Source organism: Asterias amurensis, chromosome 11, assembly GCF_032118995.1.
Source record: "Asterias amurensis chromosome 11, ASM3211899v1".
Lineage (NCBI taxonomy): Eukaryota > Metazoa > Echinodermata > Asteroidea > Forcipulatida > Asteriidae > Asterias > Asterias amurensis.
Window position 1 is genome coordinate 7889378 of NC_092658.1, and position 16769 is coordinate 7906146.

At 39.7% G+C, this 16769-nt stretch overlaps 1 protein-coding gene and 1 pseudogene across 1 annotated transcript; one reads left to right on the top strand and one right to left on the bottom strand.

Annotated features, from left to right (window-relative positions):
- Positions 1–1180: 1180 nt before the first annotated feature.
- On the bottom strand, positions 1181–10072 carry LOC139944162 (N-acylneuraminate cytidylyltransferase-like). The gene is made up of 7 exons (XM_071941126.1): positions 9907–10072; positions 6711–6869; positions 6071–6224; positions 4915–5108; positions 3301–3387; positions 2074–2214; positions 1181–1395 (listed from the first exon to the last, which is right to left on the bottom strand). The coding sequence occupies exons 1-7, from the start codon at positions 10070–10072 to the stop codon at positions 1181–1183; spliced, it is 1116 nt and encodes a 371-aa protein (XP_071797227.1).
- A 1268-nt stretch (positions 10073–11340) lies between these two features.
- On the top strand, positions 11341–14927 carry LOC139944163 (uncharacterized; annotated as a pseudogene).
- The last annotated feature ends 1842 nt before the right edge of the window (positions 14928–16769 follow it).

Genomic DNA, 16769 nt, shown 5'->3' on the forward strand with positions numbered 1-16769 from the left:
CAAATGTAGTTCTTGCGGCAAGAAAGCTTAGTCAAATTCTCATCCACCCTTGGAGCTAAAAAAAATCATATAATGATTAGCCATATTTTTTACTGTGCCAATTTTTTTTTAAATCAATCATGTGGAGGGCTGCATTTGATTATTTTGATCATGCTCAGAACATTTTAATTTGAAGAGTCATTTTGTCAGAATGTTATACATTTTCAATGTCTGCAATCAATCGTTGGCATTTTGTCTCGATTAATAGCATTTAGGCAGTACATCAGCCGCGCGGTACAATGAAATGAGCTGTTGAATTTCTTAGGTTTGTACTGTTATATTATTTTCTATAACCATAGATTACAAATGCACTTACAGTCATTTGGCTATTATTGTAATCAAGTCTGCTGCTCTAAGTTGCATAATAGGCTACAAAGGTATTCACTCCTAGGCTCTAAGAAAATACTTAAAATTTCACTACCTACAAAAAACATTCTGTTTTCCCTCAGAATGTTCATGTAGTATACAAAGGAGCTATATTACGTTATTAAAGTTCATAATTATTCCCGTATTCCCAGTTGTTGACTAAAGACACTGGACACTGTTGGTAATTGTCAAAGACTATAGCCTTCATAGTTGGTGTATCTCTCAACATATGCATAAACAAACATGTGAAAATTTGAGCTGCATGTACACACAAAATGGCGGACAGGAGACGCGCGTGCATGTGCGCTGCGCGTTGTGGATACGTGGAACAGTCCATTTTAGGATATCAATGACTTTGGTTCCAATGGGCACTGCACTTTGGAGAAAACATTGAAATAAATAATGAGGACGTCATGACTAAAAGTGTTTAAACTTTATAATGATGTTTACAGAACAGATACTTACTTGTACAGCGCTATTCCAAAGAACATAGTCATAGCGCTTTACTAGAAATGACCAAACACAATATCAGACAACCCAAACTTGTCGATAGTATAAAACGAGGTTGACAAAGTTTAAGAAAAAGTCGTCCCAGATGATAACTTATCCAACATTTTTTCGCACTTTTTTGCATCAAAAGGGCTCAACAATCCAAATAAAAAAAGTGTTCTTATAAATCAAACCTCTCGAATATTCTGCCGCAAATTGGTGAATTTAAAAACGAAATTATGATTTGGCAAGTTGCAATAAAGATTTCAGGCAACTGAATTATTCTTCAAAGGTGAGCCTCTTCCATCTCCGTATTGTTATTATTTCTGTCCAACAGTGCAATAAGAAAGTTGCAGAATTCCCGGAGTGCTCCCCTTCCACCGGCTTTACGGGAGACGAAGGTAGCCGCTCTGCAAGCATCTGGCCCGGCATCGCAAGGGACAGCCCCGTGTCCATCACTGACCCGCTGGAGGCAGTCGAGATCACCAGCAGAGTTTCCCCCTGTGTAAACAAATCAGAAGATCAGCAATAGTTGAGCTTTTTCAAAAATTCGACTTGGGCCGGTTCGGTTGGTTCCGGTGTCATATAAAGAAATCTACAGTCCCCGGAGATTCTTGCCCCCATTATGGAAATTAGTAATGATCCGAAGAAGGGCGATTCAAAAGAGGGAACTATCAGAAGAAGTTTGTACGTCGTTCGCTGTATGTGGGGGGGGGGGGGGGTGGGTGCAGTGTCTCCACGTGTGAGGGGGTAGAATCCCCTGCCACACAGGCACCTATGAGGTGCGTCCGACTGGTTTCACTGGGTCGACCGCGACTTGCCCTCGCTATACGTTCGATAATAGCTTTGACGTCATTTTAGGGGCTCACCCTGGTCAGCCCCAAGTGCCATGTAGATCGGATCAATTGGGGCTGGCCCGAGGTGCAATGACGTCACCACGAGAGAGTGAGTGATCGTTCGATTAGCTCTTGTCAGGGGCTCACCCGAGTGAGAACCGCAGGGTCGACACAGGGAAGCTAATCGAACCATGATCGAACGCACCCAATCTCGAGGAATAGAGCAATAGATAATGTGACCTATTGTTATAACATACAGCGCTCTCTGTCAAAGGAAAAAATGGCAAAAGTGGTCTATAGAGATGTTTGTCAATTGAATACGACTTTCGACATTTCAACCCACCCATAAAGGCCACACGATTCCAGCCTAGTCTCCTCTCCAGTCTCCACGTGTTTAGTGTCCCTGCTTTATCCGCTGCACACAGCATTGACGTCGTAACTCCTACTTTTTCAGCAACCTTTTCTACGACGAGGTTTTCCGTTTCTATTTTTTTTTTTTTTTTTACGAAATTGATGTCAATAAAATTTGTGTTAATACTGTTTTGGTAATTACATCACGAAGAAATTGGTTTCTTTTACTCATGATACTATGCTTTTCCATTTTATCAGGGATAGATGCACAGAAATACAGAAAAAAACAAGAGGTAAGCCCGGTTTATACTTCCTGCGAATGCGAAGTGAATCTTGACGTCACAAATTCGCAACATTACTAAAATGCAAAATGGGGGATTATTGCCCAGATTTGGCAAAAAAATAAGATTTGGCTGCGAATTATTCGTTGCGAATTTGTGACGTCAACATTCGTATCGCATTCGCATTCGCATTCGCAGGATGTATGAACCGGGTTTAAGATACATCATAACAGGACAACAAAGCACTGCCAATGGAGAAGAAATAACAAAAGATGGACAACAATAATAATGGACTGGCAACCAAGGCAAGAGAAAAGGAAAAAGGAGTATATTGAGGGAAGATGGTTGAGATATAAGAGGCCCTTTCGAAGCGACGGCTTCGGCTTTGGATTCGGCTTCAAGCTCCATCCTCGCGGCTGAAGCACCGATCACGTATATACGCAAAACACGCGCAATTGTCAACCGCGGGGCCAAGCTAGTCTGAGTCGAATCCAAAGCCGAAGCCGTGGTTTCGAAAAGGGCCATAGCTGCAGCTGAAGCCGAAGTCGCTGTTCCAGATACGCTCCTAATAGTCCCTAACGCGAACAGGGCCCAGTTTCATAGAGCTGCTTAAGCACAAAATTTTGCTTAAGCGTAAAATTCATTTCTTAGTAAAATCAGATTACCGGCCAAGACTCCACTCAAATGTTATGCTATTAAGTAAACAACAGCTAAATACCAGTCATAAGCAATGTAATGGCATGAAATTTTGACCAGTAACATGTGTAAAATATGCGAGCTATTTTCGTGCTTAAGCAAATTTTTTGCTTAAGCAGCTCTATGAAATTGTCCCCTGCTCTTATTCGCTGCATTGGGATGCAACTTTGTAAAACAAATAAACAAACAACCCCCCCCCCCCAAAAAAAAAAAACAAACATTTTTTGAGAGTTAAGGCTCACCGGTGATTATCTGCACTTCGATTTCTCTTTCCAGGAGCATCCGGATCCCTTCAACATCACCCACATTGTAACTGCTGTACCGAATACCTTGATTAAATGCACGAAAAGGGACAACACTTAGTAAATAAGACGGTGCAGGAGATTATGTGTTCCCCCCCCCCCGGCGAACTATTTAAAACTTCTTTTGATACATGCCCTCTTTTGAATCAACCTCCTGCAAGGTAGATTGTCAAAGACAAGTATTCAAACACATGCACAAAACACCAAACCTGTGAAAATGTTGGCTCAATTGGTCATCGAAGTTGCACGAAAACAACAACACAATTTGTGCATACATTTGTGTGCTTTCATATGCCTAGCAAATATTAAAGAACTTCAGGCTCGAAGCATTTTAATACTTGAGTAAGAATTTACCCCTTTCTTAAAACCTACATTACTTCAGACAAAGTGTTACACTATCAACAGCTCTCAATTTGCCAAGTATTAAGTTTCTATGCTAACAAATTTGTTGAGTAACTTTCCAATAGCTATAGTATCCAGTGCCTTTGATTAAAACAATCTTTACTATGCCCATCATTTTCACAGATAATATGATAATTCATTGCTAGCATGAACATCTGCCAGCACAATATAATCACTGACTGATATTTTGCATAATATATAAGTTCGCACAACTAAACTGGCGTCTTCTACTGCAGAGGCAAACTAAATTTTACACGAATGCGTAGAAGTGTTATAGGCTGCTTTTTGGCGGGCCGAAAATAGACTTTTAAAAACTTTGTAATTTTTGTTTAGGCGACCTAAACAAGGGAAAACTCGGCAAATTCCCCAAGGGGATATAAAGTGTTTTCTTGATTTCATTTTCACTACCTTGTGGTGACCAATGACAAAACAAAAAAAGGGAAAATAATGAGGACTCCGTAGGGTTATTCTAAAGACATGGGTGCTCCACAAGGAGTTTTGAATGTGTACAAAGTCTATAGGAGGCTCTGAAACTACAAGGACAAAGGAAAGAACAAAAGATGTCTCCACAGGGCCGGATGTTAAAAATGGAATGTGTGTGCTAATTATGTTTCTATGGTACGTCAGCATTTCGACGCCAAACAAAATGTAAAAGTTGTTGACTAACTGATTATGAAATCAATTCAATACACTACCACGTGTATTACCGTAAGGGGTGCAATAAATTATGCATAACAACTGTTGATTTTCACAGCATTATTGACACAATCATTCACAGCATTATTGACACAATCAATCAAGGTCACTCCGTACACAGACAAACCCGCATAGGCCCATTACGTAGTCTGTTGCATGCAATGTGGATTGGACGTCAACAGGTGACATTTGATGAATAGACCTATCCCTTGTTTCCAGTGAAGAAATATGCAATATGAAAAGTTTTACTGTCAGTTACGCTTCTCAGATTCAATCTTTAGGAAATAATTTTTTTTTTTTTATCCAGAGCAGTAAATTTCGAAGTAAAAAGTTTCTCAAAATGCATTTTATTACCCAAAGCTGCTTTACCAAGTTACTCTTTATTGCCATAGTAATTTTCAGAGTAATCACCAATGCATGCAGCCCCCTTAAGGGCGGTTTAACCTTACTGGTTACCGTTTTCTCCATCGTACACTTGATTATCAGTAATAACGCTATCGCCAGCTAACACGACCAGACAAACCGGCACCAGACTATCGTTATCCATACAGCCAATGCGCATGACTCGTTGCTCCATCAGCAGCCAATCGGAGTCGTGGTTGGGATTCAAGTTGGGTGTGTACTTGGTATCGATTTCTACCTTGGCGACCCTTAGAAAAGAAAAAGAGGACGAGTTTTAATGAAAGTGTAAGGTTCCATGTCACACGAGACATGTTCCAGGTCAGCTCTATTAAAGTGACATTTGACACTATTGGTAATTGTGGAAAGGATAGTCTTCTCACTAGGTGTATCTCGACAAACATAAAATAACAGAACTGTGGAAATTTGAGCTCAATCTGTCGTCGAAGTTGCGAGATAATAATGAAAGAAAAAACTCCCTTGTCACACGAAGTTGTGTGCTTTCAGATGCTTGATTTTGGGAGCTGTTTCTCACAATGTTTAAAGGCAGTGGACACTATTGGTAATTACTCAAAATAATTATAAGCATAAAACCTTTCTTGGTGACGAGTAATGTGGAAAGGTTGATGGTATCAAACATTGTGAGAAACGGCTCCCTCTGAAGTGCCATAAATTTTGAGAAAGAAGTAATTTTCCACGAATTTGATTTCGAGACCTCAGATTTAGAACTTGAGGTCTCGAAATCAACCATCTAAACGCACACAACTTCGTGTGACAAGGTTTTTTTCTTTCATTATTATCTCGCAAGTTCGATGTCCGATTGAGCTCAAATTTTCACAGGTTTGTTATTTTATGCATGTTGAGATACACCAACTGTGAAGGCTAGTCTTTGACAGTTACCAATAGTGTCCACTGCCTTTAATATTGTCAACCTCTCCCCATTACTCGTTACCGAGAAAGGTTTTATGCAAATAACTATTTTGTGAAATTACCAATAGTGTCCACTGCCTTTAAGAGAAAAAGGATTCACATTAATTTAAATGTTTACATTTTTTTTAGGGATCGTAAGACACTGTTTGAAAAATCATCTGAGTGTGTGTTATTAATATTGAATAATGCTAAATATTAAATATTATGTTAATATTAAATGTGCTTTCCTACCGAAATGTCCATGGAAAATGAAGTTTGTTTTAAAACTGTGAACATTCCAAACCTGTCTCCTATGATTCGTCCGCCATTTATGACCTCCCGAGTTGCGCAGAAGAAGAGGCCATTCACGTTGCATTTAAACCCCTCTAGCTGGATAACTGGACCCATCAGTGACCCTTGGGGAACCCGATGATCCGACGACTCCATCGCTGGATCCTCTGAGTTAGTTTGAAAAATAGGAAAACAAAATATCAAACGAAGGCTCTAAACAAAGCGTAACTGTTTCACGGCATTGATATAGTAAATTCCTACATCTTGACGACGTTATACGATGTTTACGTCACGACGTTTGCAAAAGAGCCACATAACTTGGACTTCCTAAATGCACAAGTTGTATATACGCAGCTAATTGGAAGAAAGCACAACGTTCATTTTACGGAGAAATTTTGCAACTGAAGAAATCTCGAGTGTTCAAGTTCGACCCTATACTCACATACATTTATACGCTCTATCCTTTTTGCAATGTTGTAATAGCTCTGGAAAGTTATAAACCTTCTCTTAGAGCCAGTGTGGTATCTTACCTGCCAGAATAGCAATGGAATACACATATACATTTTACATTATAAATTTTTGTATAAAACAGGCATCACAGTGTAAAAAGAAACAGAATTATACCCACTGTTAATTCTTTTACAGAAACTCACCTGTTACATTGTCTTCAGTTCGACACATTATTGCTTGGTTACGATTGCTTATGCTCACTACGGAATCGTAGCCCTCACCAATCAGACGACAGGCTTCGGTCACGTGATGCGGTTGAAGGAGTACCGAAGTGCTTGATATGACTACTATTCCATCTACCTCTGGAAATAGAAGAGCAATAATAATATTATTATTATTATTATTATTATTATTATTATTATTATTATTATTATTATTATTATTGTTATTGTTATTGTTATTGTTGTTGTTGTTGTTGTTGTTGTTGTTGTTGTTGTTGTTGTTGTTGTTGTTGTTGTTGTTGTTGTTGTTGTTGTTGTTGTTGTTGGTGTTGGTGTTGGTGTTGGTGTTGGTGTTGGTGTTGGTGTTGGTGTTGGTGTTGGTGTTGGTGTTGGTGTTGGTGTTGGTGTTGGTGTTGGTGTTGGTGTTGGTGTTGGTGTTGGTGTTGGTGTTGGTGTTGGTGTTGGTGTTGGTGTTGGTGTTGGTGTTGGTGTTGGTGTTGGTGTTGGTGTTGGTGTTGGTGTTGGTGTTGGTGTTGGTGTTGGTGTTGGTGTTGGTGTTGGTGTTGGTGTTGGTGTTGGTGTTGGTGTTGGTGTTGGTGTTGGTGTTGGTGTTGGTGTTGGTGTTGGTGTTGGTGTTGGTGTTGGTGTTGGTGTTGGTGTTGGTGTTGGTGTTGGTGTTGGTGTTGGTGTTGGTGTTGGTGTTGGTGTTGGTGTTGGTGTTGGTGTTGGTGTTGGTGTTGGTGTTGGTGTTGGTGTTGGTGTTGGTGTTGGTGTTGGTGTTGGTGTTGGTGTTGGTGTTGGTGTTGGTGTTGGTGTTGGTGTTGGTGTTGGTGTTGGTGTTGGTGTTGGTGTTGGTGTTGGTGTTGGTGTTGGTGTTGGTGTTGGTGTTGGTGTTGGTGTTGGTGTTGGTGTTGGTGTTGGTGTTGGTGTTGGTGTTGGTGTTGGTGTTGGTGTTGGTGTTGGTGTTGGTGTTGGTGTTGGTGTTGGTGTTGGTGTTGGTGTTGGTGTTGGTGTTGGTGTTGGTGTTGGTGTTGGTGTTGGTGTTGGTGTTGGTGTTGGTGTTGGTGTTGGTGTTGGTGTTGGTGTTGGTGTTGGTGTTGGTGTTGGTGTTGGTGTTGGTGTTGGTGTTGGTGTTGGTGTTGGTGTTGGTGTTGGTGTTGGTGTTGGTGTTGGTGTTGGTGTTGGTGTTGGTGTTGGTGTTGGTGTTGGTGTTGGTGTTGGTGTTGGTGTTGGTGTTGGTGTTGGTGTTGGTGTTGGTGTTGGTGTTGGTGTTGGTGTTGGTGTTGGTGTTGGTGTTGGTGTTGGTGTTGGTGTTGGTGTTGGTGTTGGTGTTGGTGTTGGTGTTGGTGTTGGTGTTGGTGTTGGTGTTGGTGTTGGTGTTGGTGTTGGTGTTGGTGTTGGTGTTGGTGTTGGTGTTGGTGTTGGTGTTGGTGTTGGTGTTGGTGTTGGTGTTGGTGTTGGTGTTGGTGTTGGTGTTGGTGTTGGTGTTGGTGTTGGTGTTGGTGTTGGTGTTGGTGTTGGTGTTGGTGTTGGTGTTGGTGTTGGTGTTGGTGTTGGTGTTGGTGTTGGTGTTGGTGTTGGTGTTGGTGTTGGTGTTGGTGTTGGTGTTGGTGTTGGTGTTGGTGTTGGTGTTGGTGTTGGTGTTGGTGTTGGTGTTGGTGTTGGTGTTGGTGTTGGTGTTGGTGTTGGTGTTGGTGTTGGTGTTGGTGTTGGTGTTGGTGTTGGTGTTGGTGTTGGTGTTGGTGTTGGTGTTGGTGTTGGTGTTGGTGTTGGTGTTGGTGTTGGTGTTGGTGTTGGTGTTGGTGTTGGTGTTGGTGTTGGTGTTGGTGTTGTTGTTGTTGTTGTTGTTGTTGTTGTTGTTGTTGTTGTTGTTGTTGTTGTTGTTGTTGTTGTTGTTGTTGTTGTTGTTGTTGTTGTTGTTGTTGTTGTTGTTGTTGTTGTTGTTGTTGTTGTTGTTGTTGTTGTTGTTGTTGTTGTTGTTGTTGTTGTTGTTGTTGTTGTTGTTTATTTGGCAATTCACATAAAAATACAAAAATACAAATAATTTATACGTAAAGGATAAAACTCTTAAAATATATATTTAAATCGCTGTCTAAAGTATGCCAATGACGTAGCCTGACGTCACACTTCGAGGGACGTGCATTACGCCAGATACGAATACACTATTGGGTTTGGGTAAATTTGTTTGTGTACACCCAAACCAAACATTGGACAATATGTCCGCCAACATACCCCAAAAAGGCTAACTACGCCAGATATAAACCTTTGACCTCGCGTTCATTCAATATCACACGGAGATTCGCAGTCAATTCACATGTATGAATAAACCGATACAACAATATGTACATGTAAACACCACATAATGCTCACGTACACTACATGCAGTCCGTTGATAATGCAATCATGTATCATCATCATTGACCAATCCTAACACAGAAAATGGAAGGCTGGTACGTCACAGCACGTTTATCCATTAAAGGAACACGTTGCCTTGGATCGGACGAGTTGGTCTATAAAAAGCGTTTGTGACCGTTTTTTTATGAAATGCATATGGCTGTAAAGATGTTTTAAAAGTAGAATACAATGATCCACACAAGTTTGCCTCGAAACTACGTGGTTTTCCTTTTACTGCGCGAACTAACACGGTCGGCCATTTATGGGAGTCAAAAAATGGGAGTCCAAAATTTGACTCCCATAAATGGCCGACCGTGTTAGTCGACGAGGTAAAAGGAAATCCGTGCAATTTCGATGCATGTTTGTGTGGATCATTGTGTTCTACTTTTACAACATCTTTCTACTCATAATGCATTTTGAAATTGGTAATTGATTTGGTTGTCTGAGCAGAAAAAGGGTGAAAAGCTATAAGCCCTTCTTCCAGACACAGTACTCTTTTCCAGTATGAGAAGGCCGTATGCAATCAGTCCAAAGGCTACTGGCAAAAAAAACAAATATGGCATTACTGTTACATTCTTGTTGCTATCGTGTACACTAAAACGAAATTGAATGTTTGATTAGATACAAAATGCGTGAATTTGAATGCAAGTTGATGATATTTTGCTGAAATTGGCAGGATTTTAGGCAAGCGATTAAATAATTATCTAGCCTGCATAGGACAACGCCTGTGCATGTGCGATGTTCCAGTAATACATTAGCGCAACAGGTTTTCGTGTGAACTTACGCCTAGAGAGAAGCGCCGATCTCACGGCAAAACCTTCCAGGGGCCGCCCGGCGAGCCAGTGGGGGTTCCCGCTCCTCTTCCCCGTGCCGAAGTCTCCATCAAGAGCGAGCACCACCGCAGCAAAATGTCCACCAGCTGGGGAACTCTGAACATCTGAGTTCTCCATTTTCCGCAAAAAAAAATGTACTAATGTGGTGTTTTTTTTGTTTGTTGATAAATTGGGTAAATCACCGTTGCGTTGAAGATGCATAGGAGCGAGGTAATCCTACCCCAACTTTAAACAAAAGAGGCGCTTTCAAATGCTGGAAATAGTCAATTTCAGCGCAGCAGACCGTGACTGTTGGAGAGAACGCCTAGTATTATAGCGTGGGTTTCTGCTGCTGCGTCCATCAAAAAGTATTGAGATTATTCCAAGGCTGGGAAGAATTAGAGAGTGTAATATTTTGTGGGTGATTATTCAGGATTATTGATGATAATATACAAATCAATAGTAGGTAGTGCACTAAATATGGGTTTAATAATAGAGGTTTTGCGGCAAACAGAACCAATACTACTCAAAAGAGATTTACAAATGGTTAACAAATTCATCGGACAATTGAACCCCATTATCAACCAGCTGTCATGACGTGATGATGACGTCATCAGGTGTCGAATGAACAGGGTTTTTTTAAGTTGAAAAAAAGACATTTTTTTCTATGCGCTGTATTTTATTGAATTTGGAAGCTATAGTGTTCATATTTGGGCATATGATAGATCAAGACAAGGGCAACGTTTACAAATTAAACGCCAAAATCGTATGACCTCTCCTTCCGGTCGTACCGGAAAGTCAAAGTTTGTCTTTGTATATTTTCTATAAAAATGTGTTTTGGGGGGCTTATCTACACCAAACCTCAAGATTGGAATTGAATTTAACCTTAAGACTTGTCAGACAACTAAGTCTGAACATCAAGATGATACAAGCTTGATGACGTCATGATGACGTCATAAATCAAAGTTTAATATTTGGAAAAATCATAACTCATGAATTCGCAATGGATTTTTACAATCTATACACTCATCGGGTCAACACTTGTTAACTGATTGTTCAGAAATGATTTGTCTGCTTTCTCCTTCCCCTCCCCTACCCACCCTTTCCCCTTAATCCCTCCCCTCCCTATGCAGCCCCGCCCTCTTTACTATGGTATGTGTGTAAACAAAGGACATAGAGGGCGCTGTTCATATTGCAATTTTTGGTGCAGTATGGCGCAATGTCCTCAAATGAGGACATGTATAAATCGATTGACCCCTCACAAATGTGACATGATTTGAGATTATTATGTTGACAGATAGATTGTATAGAGTATATGAAAACCAATAATATTTTTTTTACCAGCTATTCTTTGCAAGAAAGCTGAAAAATATTCGCGAAAACTTTTGGTTTTCGACGTGCATAGAATGACCACTGAACTAAGTAAACAAGATGACCATTCACTGATAGGTCAGTTCTATCTGCCACTTGATGGCGACAAACAGATGCAGGGGCCTTTACTGCACAGGGTGGTATACAAACTATAGTTCTAGCTTGTTTGGATGTGTTATAGTGAGTGAAATAGTATGTGTCCTCCATTGAGGCCATTGCGCACGAGAGGGCTAGACACTACATAATGCCCAGAGCGCATGACCAAAATGGTAGAGAAGCACAGCCAGCTTTACAGAGCTAATAACTTTTTAAAAGGTTCTATAAGTAACCAAAAATTTGTTTTTAACATTGTTTTTTTTTTAGGTTAAATATTTAGCTTTTACACTATGTGAGACCGCAGTATTTCTTTCCACAGAGGCATGTTGAAAGTGTCGACGGCCAGTCCGTCTTAAGATAAAAGTTTTAACTTTAAAAAGGTTTAACCTAATTTTGCTAAAACAGTACTGGCCTTGTAATGAAGAAAAACTGATTCGCTAGGTTATCCCTACAAGACCGTGCATTGGAGTGAATTTTACTAATTTTGCTATAATAGCAAAGGTCAGATATGGGCCTACCAAATCATAGTATTAGCTTTTCGGTGAAACTTTTGTTTTAATTCAATTTTTACTATTTTACTAGCAGACTGGGTGAATGGAAATACCACACTCGAACCTGATGCAGGAATGGAGTCCTCCTTGCTTTGGAAACCCAAAACTGACGATGTAAGTAAAAAAAAAAGGGGGACAAAAAACTTCAGACCATTCAACCCCCATGGTCTGAACATCCAAAAAGGAAATTACTTATAAACCTTTTGTTTTGCTATCTCCTTATCTCCACAGATATCCCCCTTTTTTCCCCTTTTCCCACCCTTGATAATGTCCTTTGTGTTTCCATCTTCTTGTGGTCAAACCAGCCTCTTCCCTTCAACCGCACCCACTATTTTTGTCTCGCTATATTTCATTGTTTTTAGGCCAATCCCTTGTTTTTGTTTTGCTTGCTATCCAACTCCATTCATTACACGTATTTCCACTTGACTTTTTATGATACACTTAAGCCTTCTTCACGCTACAGGAACATCCCGGGAGTTTTTAGTTAACCCCACCGCCACCCCAGCAACCGTTCTCACTATCCATCCAAGGAACATGCACGGTCGATTTACGAAAAACGTTTTACCCCGGGTTTAACTTCCTTAACCATACCCCTGAGCAGGGTTAATTATTTCCCAGGAATAAGTTACTTCTCGGAAAGTTCCAGGGAGTTGTTTTGTATTGTGAAAAGATCGACCAAAAGTTCCAGCCGGGAATTTCCCGGGAATTACCTACCTATAAGCCATTTTCGCACAACTGAGACATTCCCGAGCTGTAAAATTGTGATTATGGTTTTTTTTTAATCCTGTGTCTGCTATTTTATTATTTGTTTTGTATGAAGGTAAATCTCAAGGTGATTTTCATTCGCATCCCTAAAACTGGAAGCCGTACGATGGGGGGCCTGGTTGAACAACAACTCAGCTGAAAGGGATTTCGTCATGTCGTCGTCAAATTCGCGACGGTAACACAAAATGTTTTTATAGTTGTTTGCGTTATTCAAATTATTGTAGGGCCTTCCTACCAATTTCAGTTAGACCGTTCTGTGCATGCAAAACCATTATTTATCAACTCATTTGAAAAGCTCCTGTATCTGCATTATCCAACAAATTTCATAAAAGCACTTCTCCCTATCTCAACGTGAGGAACACGTTGCCTTGGATCGGACGAGTTGGCAGTATAAAAAGCATTTGTAACCATTTGTTATAAAATGCATATGGTTGGAAAGATGTTTTAAAAGTAGAATACAATGATCCACACAAATTTTCACTCACAAAAATGGCCAACCGTGTTAGTCGACGAGGTAAAAGGAAAACCGCGCAATTTCGAGACATAATTGTGTGGATCATTGTATTTTACTTTTAAAACATCTTTCCAACCATATGCATTTTGTAGCAAACGGTTACAAACGCTTTTGAAAGACCAACTCGACCGATCCAAGGAAACGTGTTCCTTTAAGTGTTGGCCACAGACAGAATAAGCTCCATGTATAGTTTGAAAGGTACTTGGTGCGTATGCACAGCCCAAACGCAAATTTGTGTCTACATGGACTAGCAGTTAGAAGGATTTTGTAATGCAGGTTTCGCCTGATTTTGTTCTCTGCTGTCAGTACCACTTTGTAAAATTAATGAGCGTTCTTGGTAAAACCAAATAATTTCGCACCAGCAAGACGATCTTAGCAATTAATAATAATAATAATAATAATAAACAAGCATTACTAAAGCGCCCCACGAAGAACGGAGCGCTTTACAAAGAAGAGGAACAAAGAAAACAGTGAATCACGGAAACAAATGAGCTTCCAATTTCCGCTTGAAAACAGACAAAGACGGCGCTTCACGAAAACTGATCGGAAGTTCATTCCAAAGACGAGCCGCGGTAGATGTGAAAGTCATGTCACCAGCTTTCTTGTACGATCTCACTGTTGGCGAATAGGGGCCACATGATGTATAAAGTAACATGGTGATAAGTAGGTGTAACTCATAATAATTAGATGTTGCTAACTTTATGAAATTACATTCCCTAAACAAACTCAATTTCGTTCATGCGGAAATTGTTAAGCTGATTCCACTGTAACTGTAGATGTCATTTTCATTATATAGGGTCATAATCCTGTTTTACATTCTTTCTGGCAGGTTGAAGGTGATAAACGCAGAATCTTCAGTCAAAACGGGAAGGTTCTTTTTTTCCGGACATACAAGACATATGGAATTTTAATGGTAAATGAGAATAAAACAATGGATGAAATATGGGACAGTGAGGGGGCCGTCACAAGTTTTCAAAATGTTCAAGTCGTACAGACAATACTACTTTTGAGGACCTGCCCTGCCCCAAAGTAGGTTTCTTTTAAAATGTATGCACATAACTCAAATATAAAAATGTATGTACATAACTCAAATATAAACATAATCTTATGGTTTCTGGCCCCCCCTCTCTAGCATTGCAAACTTTGGACATCTCCTAACTTAACACCAACAACTATACTGCGTTCGCAGATTTGTTCAGCAATACATATTCTGCGTATAAACAGCCAATATCTAAGGCAGGTTAGTTGTGTCTCGCATTCAGGGAACGATTTCGTCCAGCAATTTTGCAAGAAATGTAGACTGTACTTTATGCACGATGACTACTGATATGCATGCACCTCATTCCTCATTCAATTGAGAATACACTCATTTCACGCCCAATTACACGCGCGTACCGAGTATTTGCCATAAAGTTAGTCTACGACACGACACAAACTATGGGGACACAAAATTTAAAATACTTTGAAATGCCTTCTTGAATGACACTCACTACGTTAAGTTAGGTATCATTATAATTATTTATTGAATTTAATATTATTTTCAGCTAAGCAGACAACTGCGACCAAATCGGCGCATAAGGAACAACTGACGTCAGAGGCTGAAGAGAAGCTACGAGGACTGATGAAGATGGAGTATCGTATCTACAACTATATTAAAGACCGCTTCCATCAAATAAAGAAAGAGTTGTTAATTTGATTAACACAGCCAAAATGCGCAAATCATTTTGTGTAGGTGCCTGGATCGGTTTTCTGGAGAAGTGCGCATTATAAATTCATATTATTATTATAGTTATTATTATCATTGTTTGTCTGCGCATTCTTAGAGAACTTGTATATAAGTGCATCGGTGCTTTGTGGTTGAAAGGGGGTTAGGTGATAAGAATAAACAGCTCAATTGATGCTTTCATAAATATGATGACAAGCCACCAAGGTTTTTTTTCACATTCATTTACAATGATTCAGAGCACCAGCCGTCTCCCGAAAAAAAACCTTTGCGGAAAATACACACCAAAACAAATCCTTGTGCCACTTTCAGAATGAGTCTCTAGTGTTCAAATTTTAAATTGTTTCTTGTTGATTGTTCTGTATTTTTAAATAACTTAAAGGTAGTGGACGCTATTGGTAATTATCAAAGACTAGCCTTCATAGTTGGTGGGTCTCAACATATGCATAAAATAACGAACTTGTGAAAATTTGAGCTCAATCGGTCATAGAACTTGCGAGATATGAATGAAAGAAAAAAACATTCTTGTCACACGAAGGTGTGTGCGTTTAGATGGTTGATTTCGAGACCTAAATCTGAGGTCTCGAAATCAAATTCGTGGAAAATTACTTTTTTCTCGAAAACTACGTTACTTCAGAGGGTGCCGTTTCTCACAATGTTTTATACTATCAACCTCTCCCCATTACTCGTTACCAAGTAAGGTTTTATGCTAATAATTATTTTGAGTAATTATCAATAGTGTCCACTGCCTTTCGTTGTATAGAATAAAGAAATAATAGTTCTTACAGTAAACAATTGTTTTTAATACAAAAGTTGAGCCGAGTAGACAGGGAGACAAGCAGCTTTAATTTAAGAACTGAGAAATTTTTGTACGACAAGGGTGTTTTTTCTTTCCATTATTGAGTTCAAATTTTCACAGGTTTATTATTTGATGCATATGTTGAGATACACCGAGCGAGAACACTGGTCTTTGACAATTACCAAAGGTGTCCAGTGCCTTTTAACCCCAACCCCAAAATAATATGTTTCTATGGGACATTATCCCTCCAAAGTAAACAATAGTAAGAGCATGGCAGCCCTACAAAATCAACCTTTAATTTTCGAAACTTAAAGACACTGGACACTATTGGTAATTGTCAAAGACCAGTCTTCCCACTTGGTGTATCTCAACATATGCATAAAATAACAAACCTGTGAAAATTTGAGCTCATTTGGTCGTCGAAGTTGCGAGATAATAATGAAAGAAAAAACTTTTAGGTGGTTGATTTCGAGACCTCAAATTATAAATCTGCGGTCTCGAAATCAAATTCGTGGAAAATTACTTCTTTCTCGAAAACTATGTCACTTCAGCGGGAGCCATTTCTCGCAATGTTTGATACTATCAACCTCTGCCCATTACTCGTAATCAAGAAAGGTTTTATGATAATCATTATTTTGAGTAATTACCAAGTGTCCACTGCCTTTAAATGGAAAACAGAGCACTGACTCCCACACACGCATACACCACGCTAGCAATTTATCCCGTGGGAAAAACTCCATCTCGCTTAACAAATCACATGTCCCCTATACGAAAAACACCGTGGATCGATTGTCTCTACGTTAACCCACGAGATACCTGCACAATTATTAATTTGTTGCTCAATAATTATGTATTTCTATAATCAAATTATGGTACGTTATGCTGGGCATCATGGTGGTACTGCGCCACGCGTCACTGATGATATGGGGTACGCCCTCAAAATGTGCATTTTTGTATGACAGTTTTGGCCACTCCCCACTCATAAAATTTAATTGGCGGTGAGTTAATTTTTGTTT

Bases quoted from the DNA above. Each gene is read 5' to 3' on its own strand.
- LOC139944162 (XM_071941126.1), bottom strand. From the start codon at position 10,072: ATGGAGAACTCAGATGTTCAGAGTTCCCCAGCTGGTGGACATTTTGCT. The intron at 6,870-9,906 runs GTAAGTTCACAC...TTCTATTTCCAG, and splicing joins ATCGGCGCTTCTCTCTAGGC to AGGTAGATGGAATAGTAGTC. The intron at 6,225-6,710 runs GTGAGTTTCTGT...AAACTAACTCAG, and splicing joins AACTGAAGACAATGTAACAG to AGGATCCAGCGATGGAGTCG.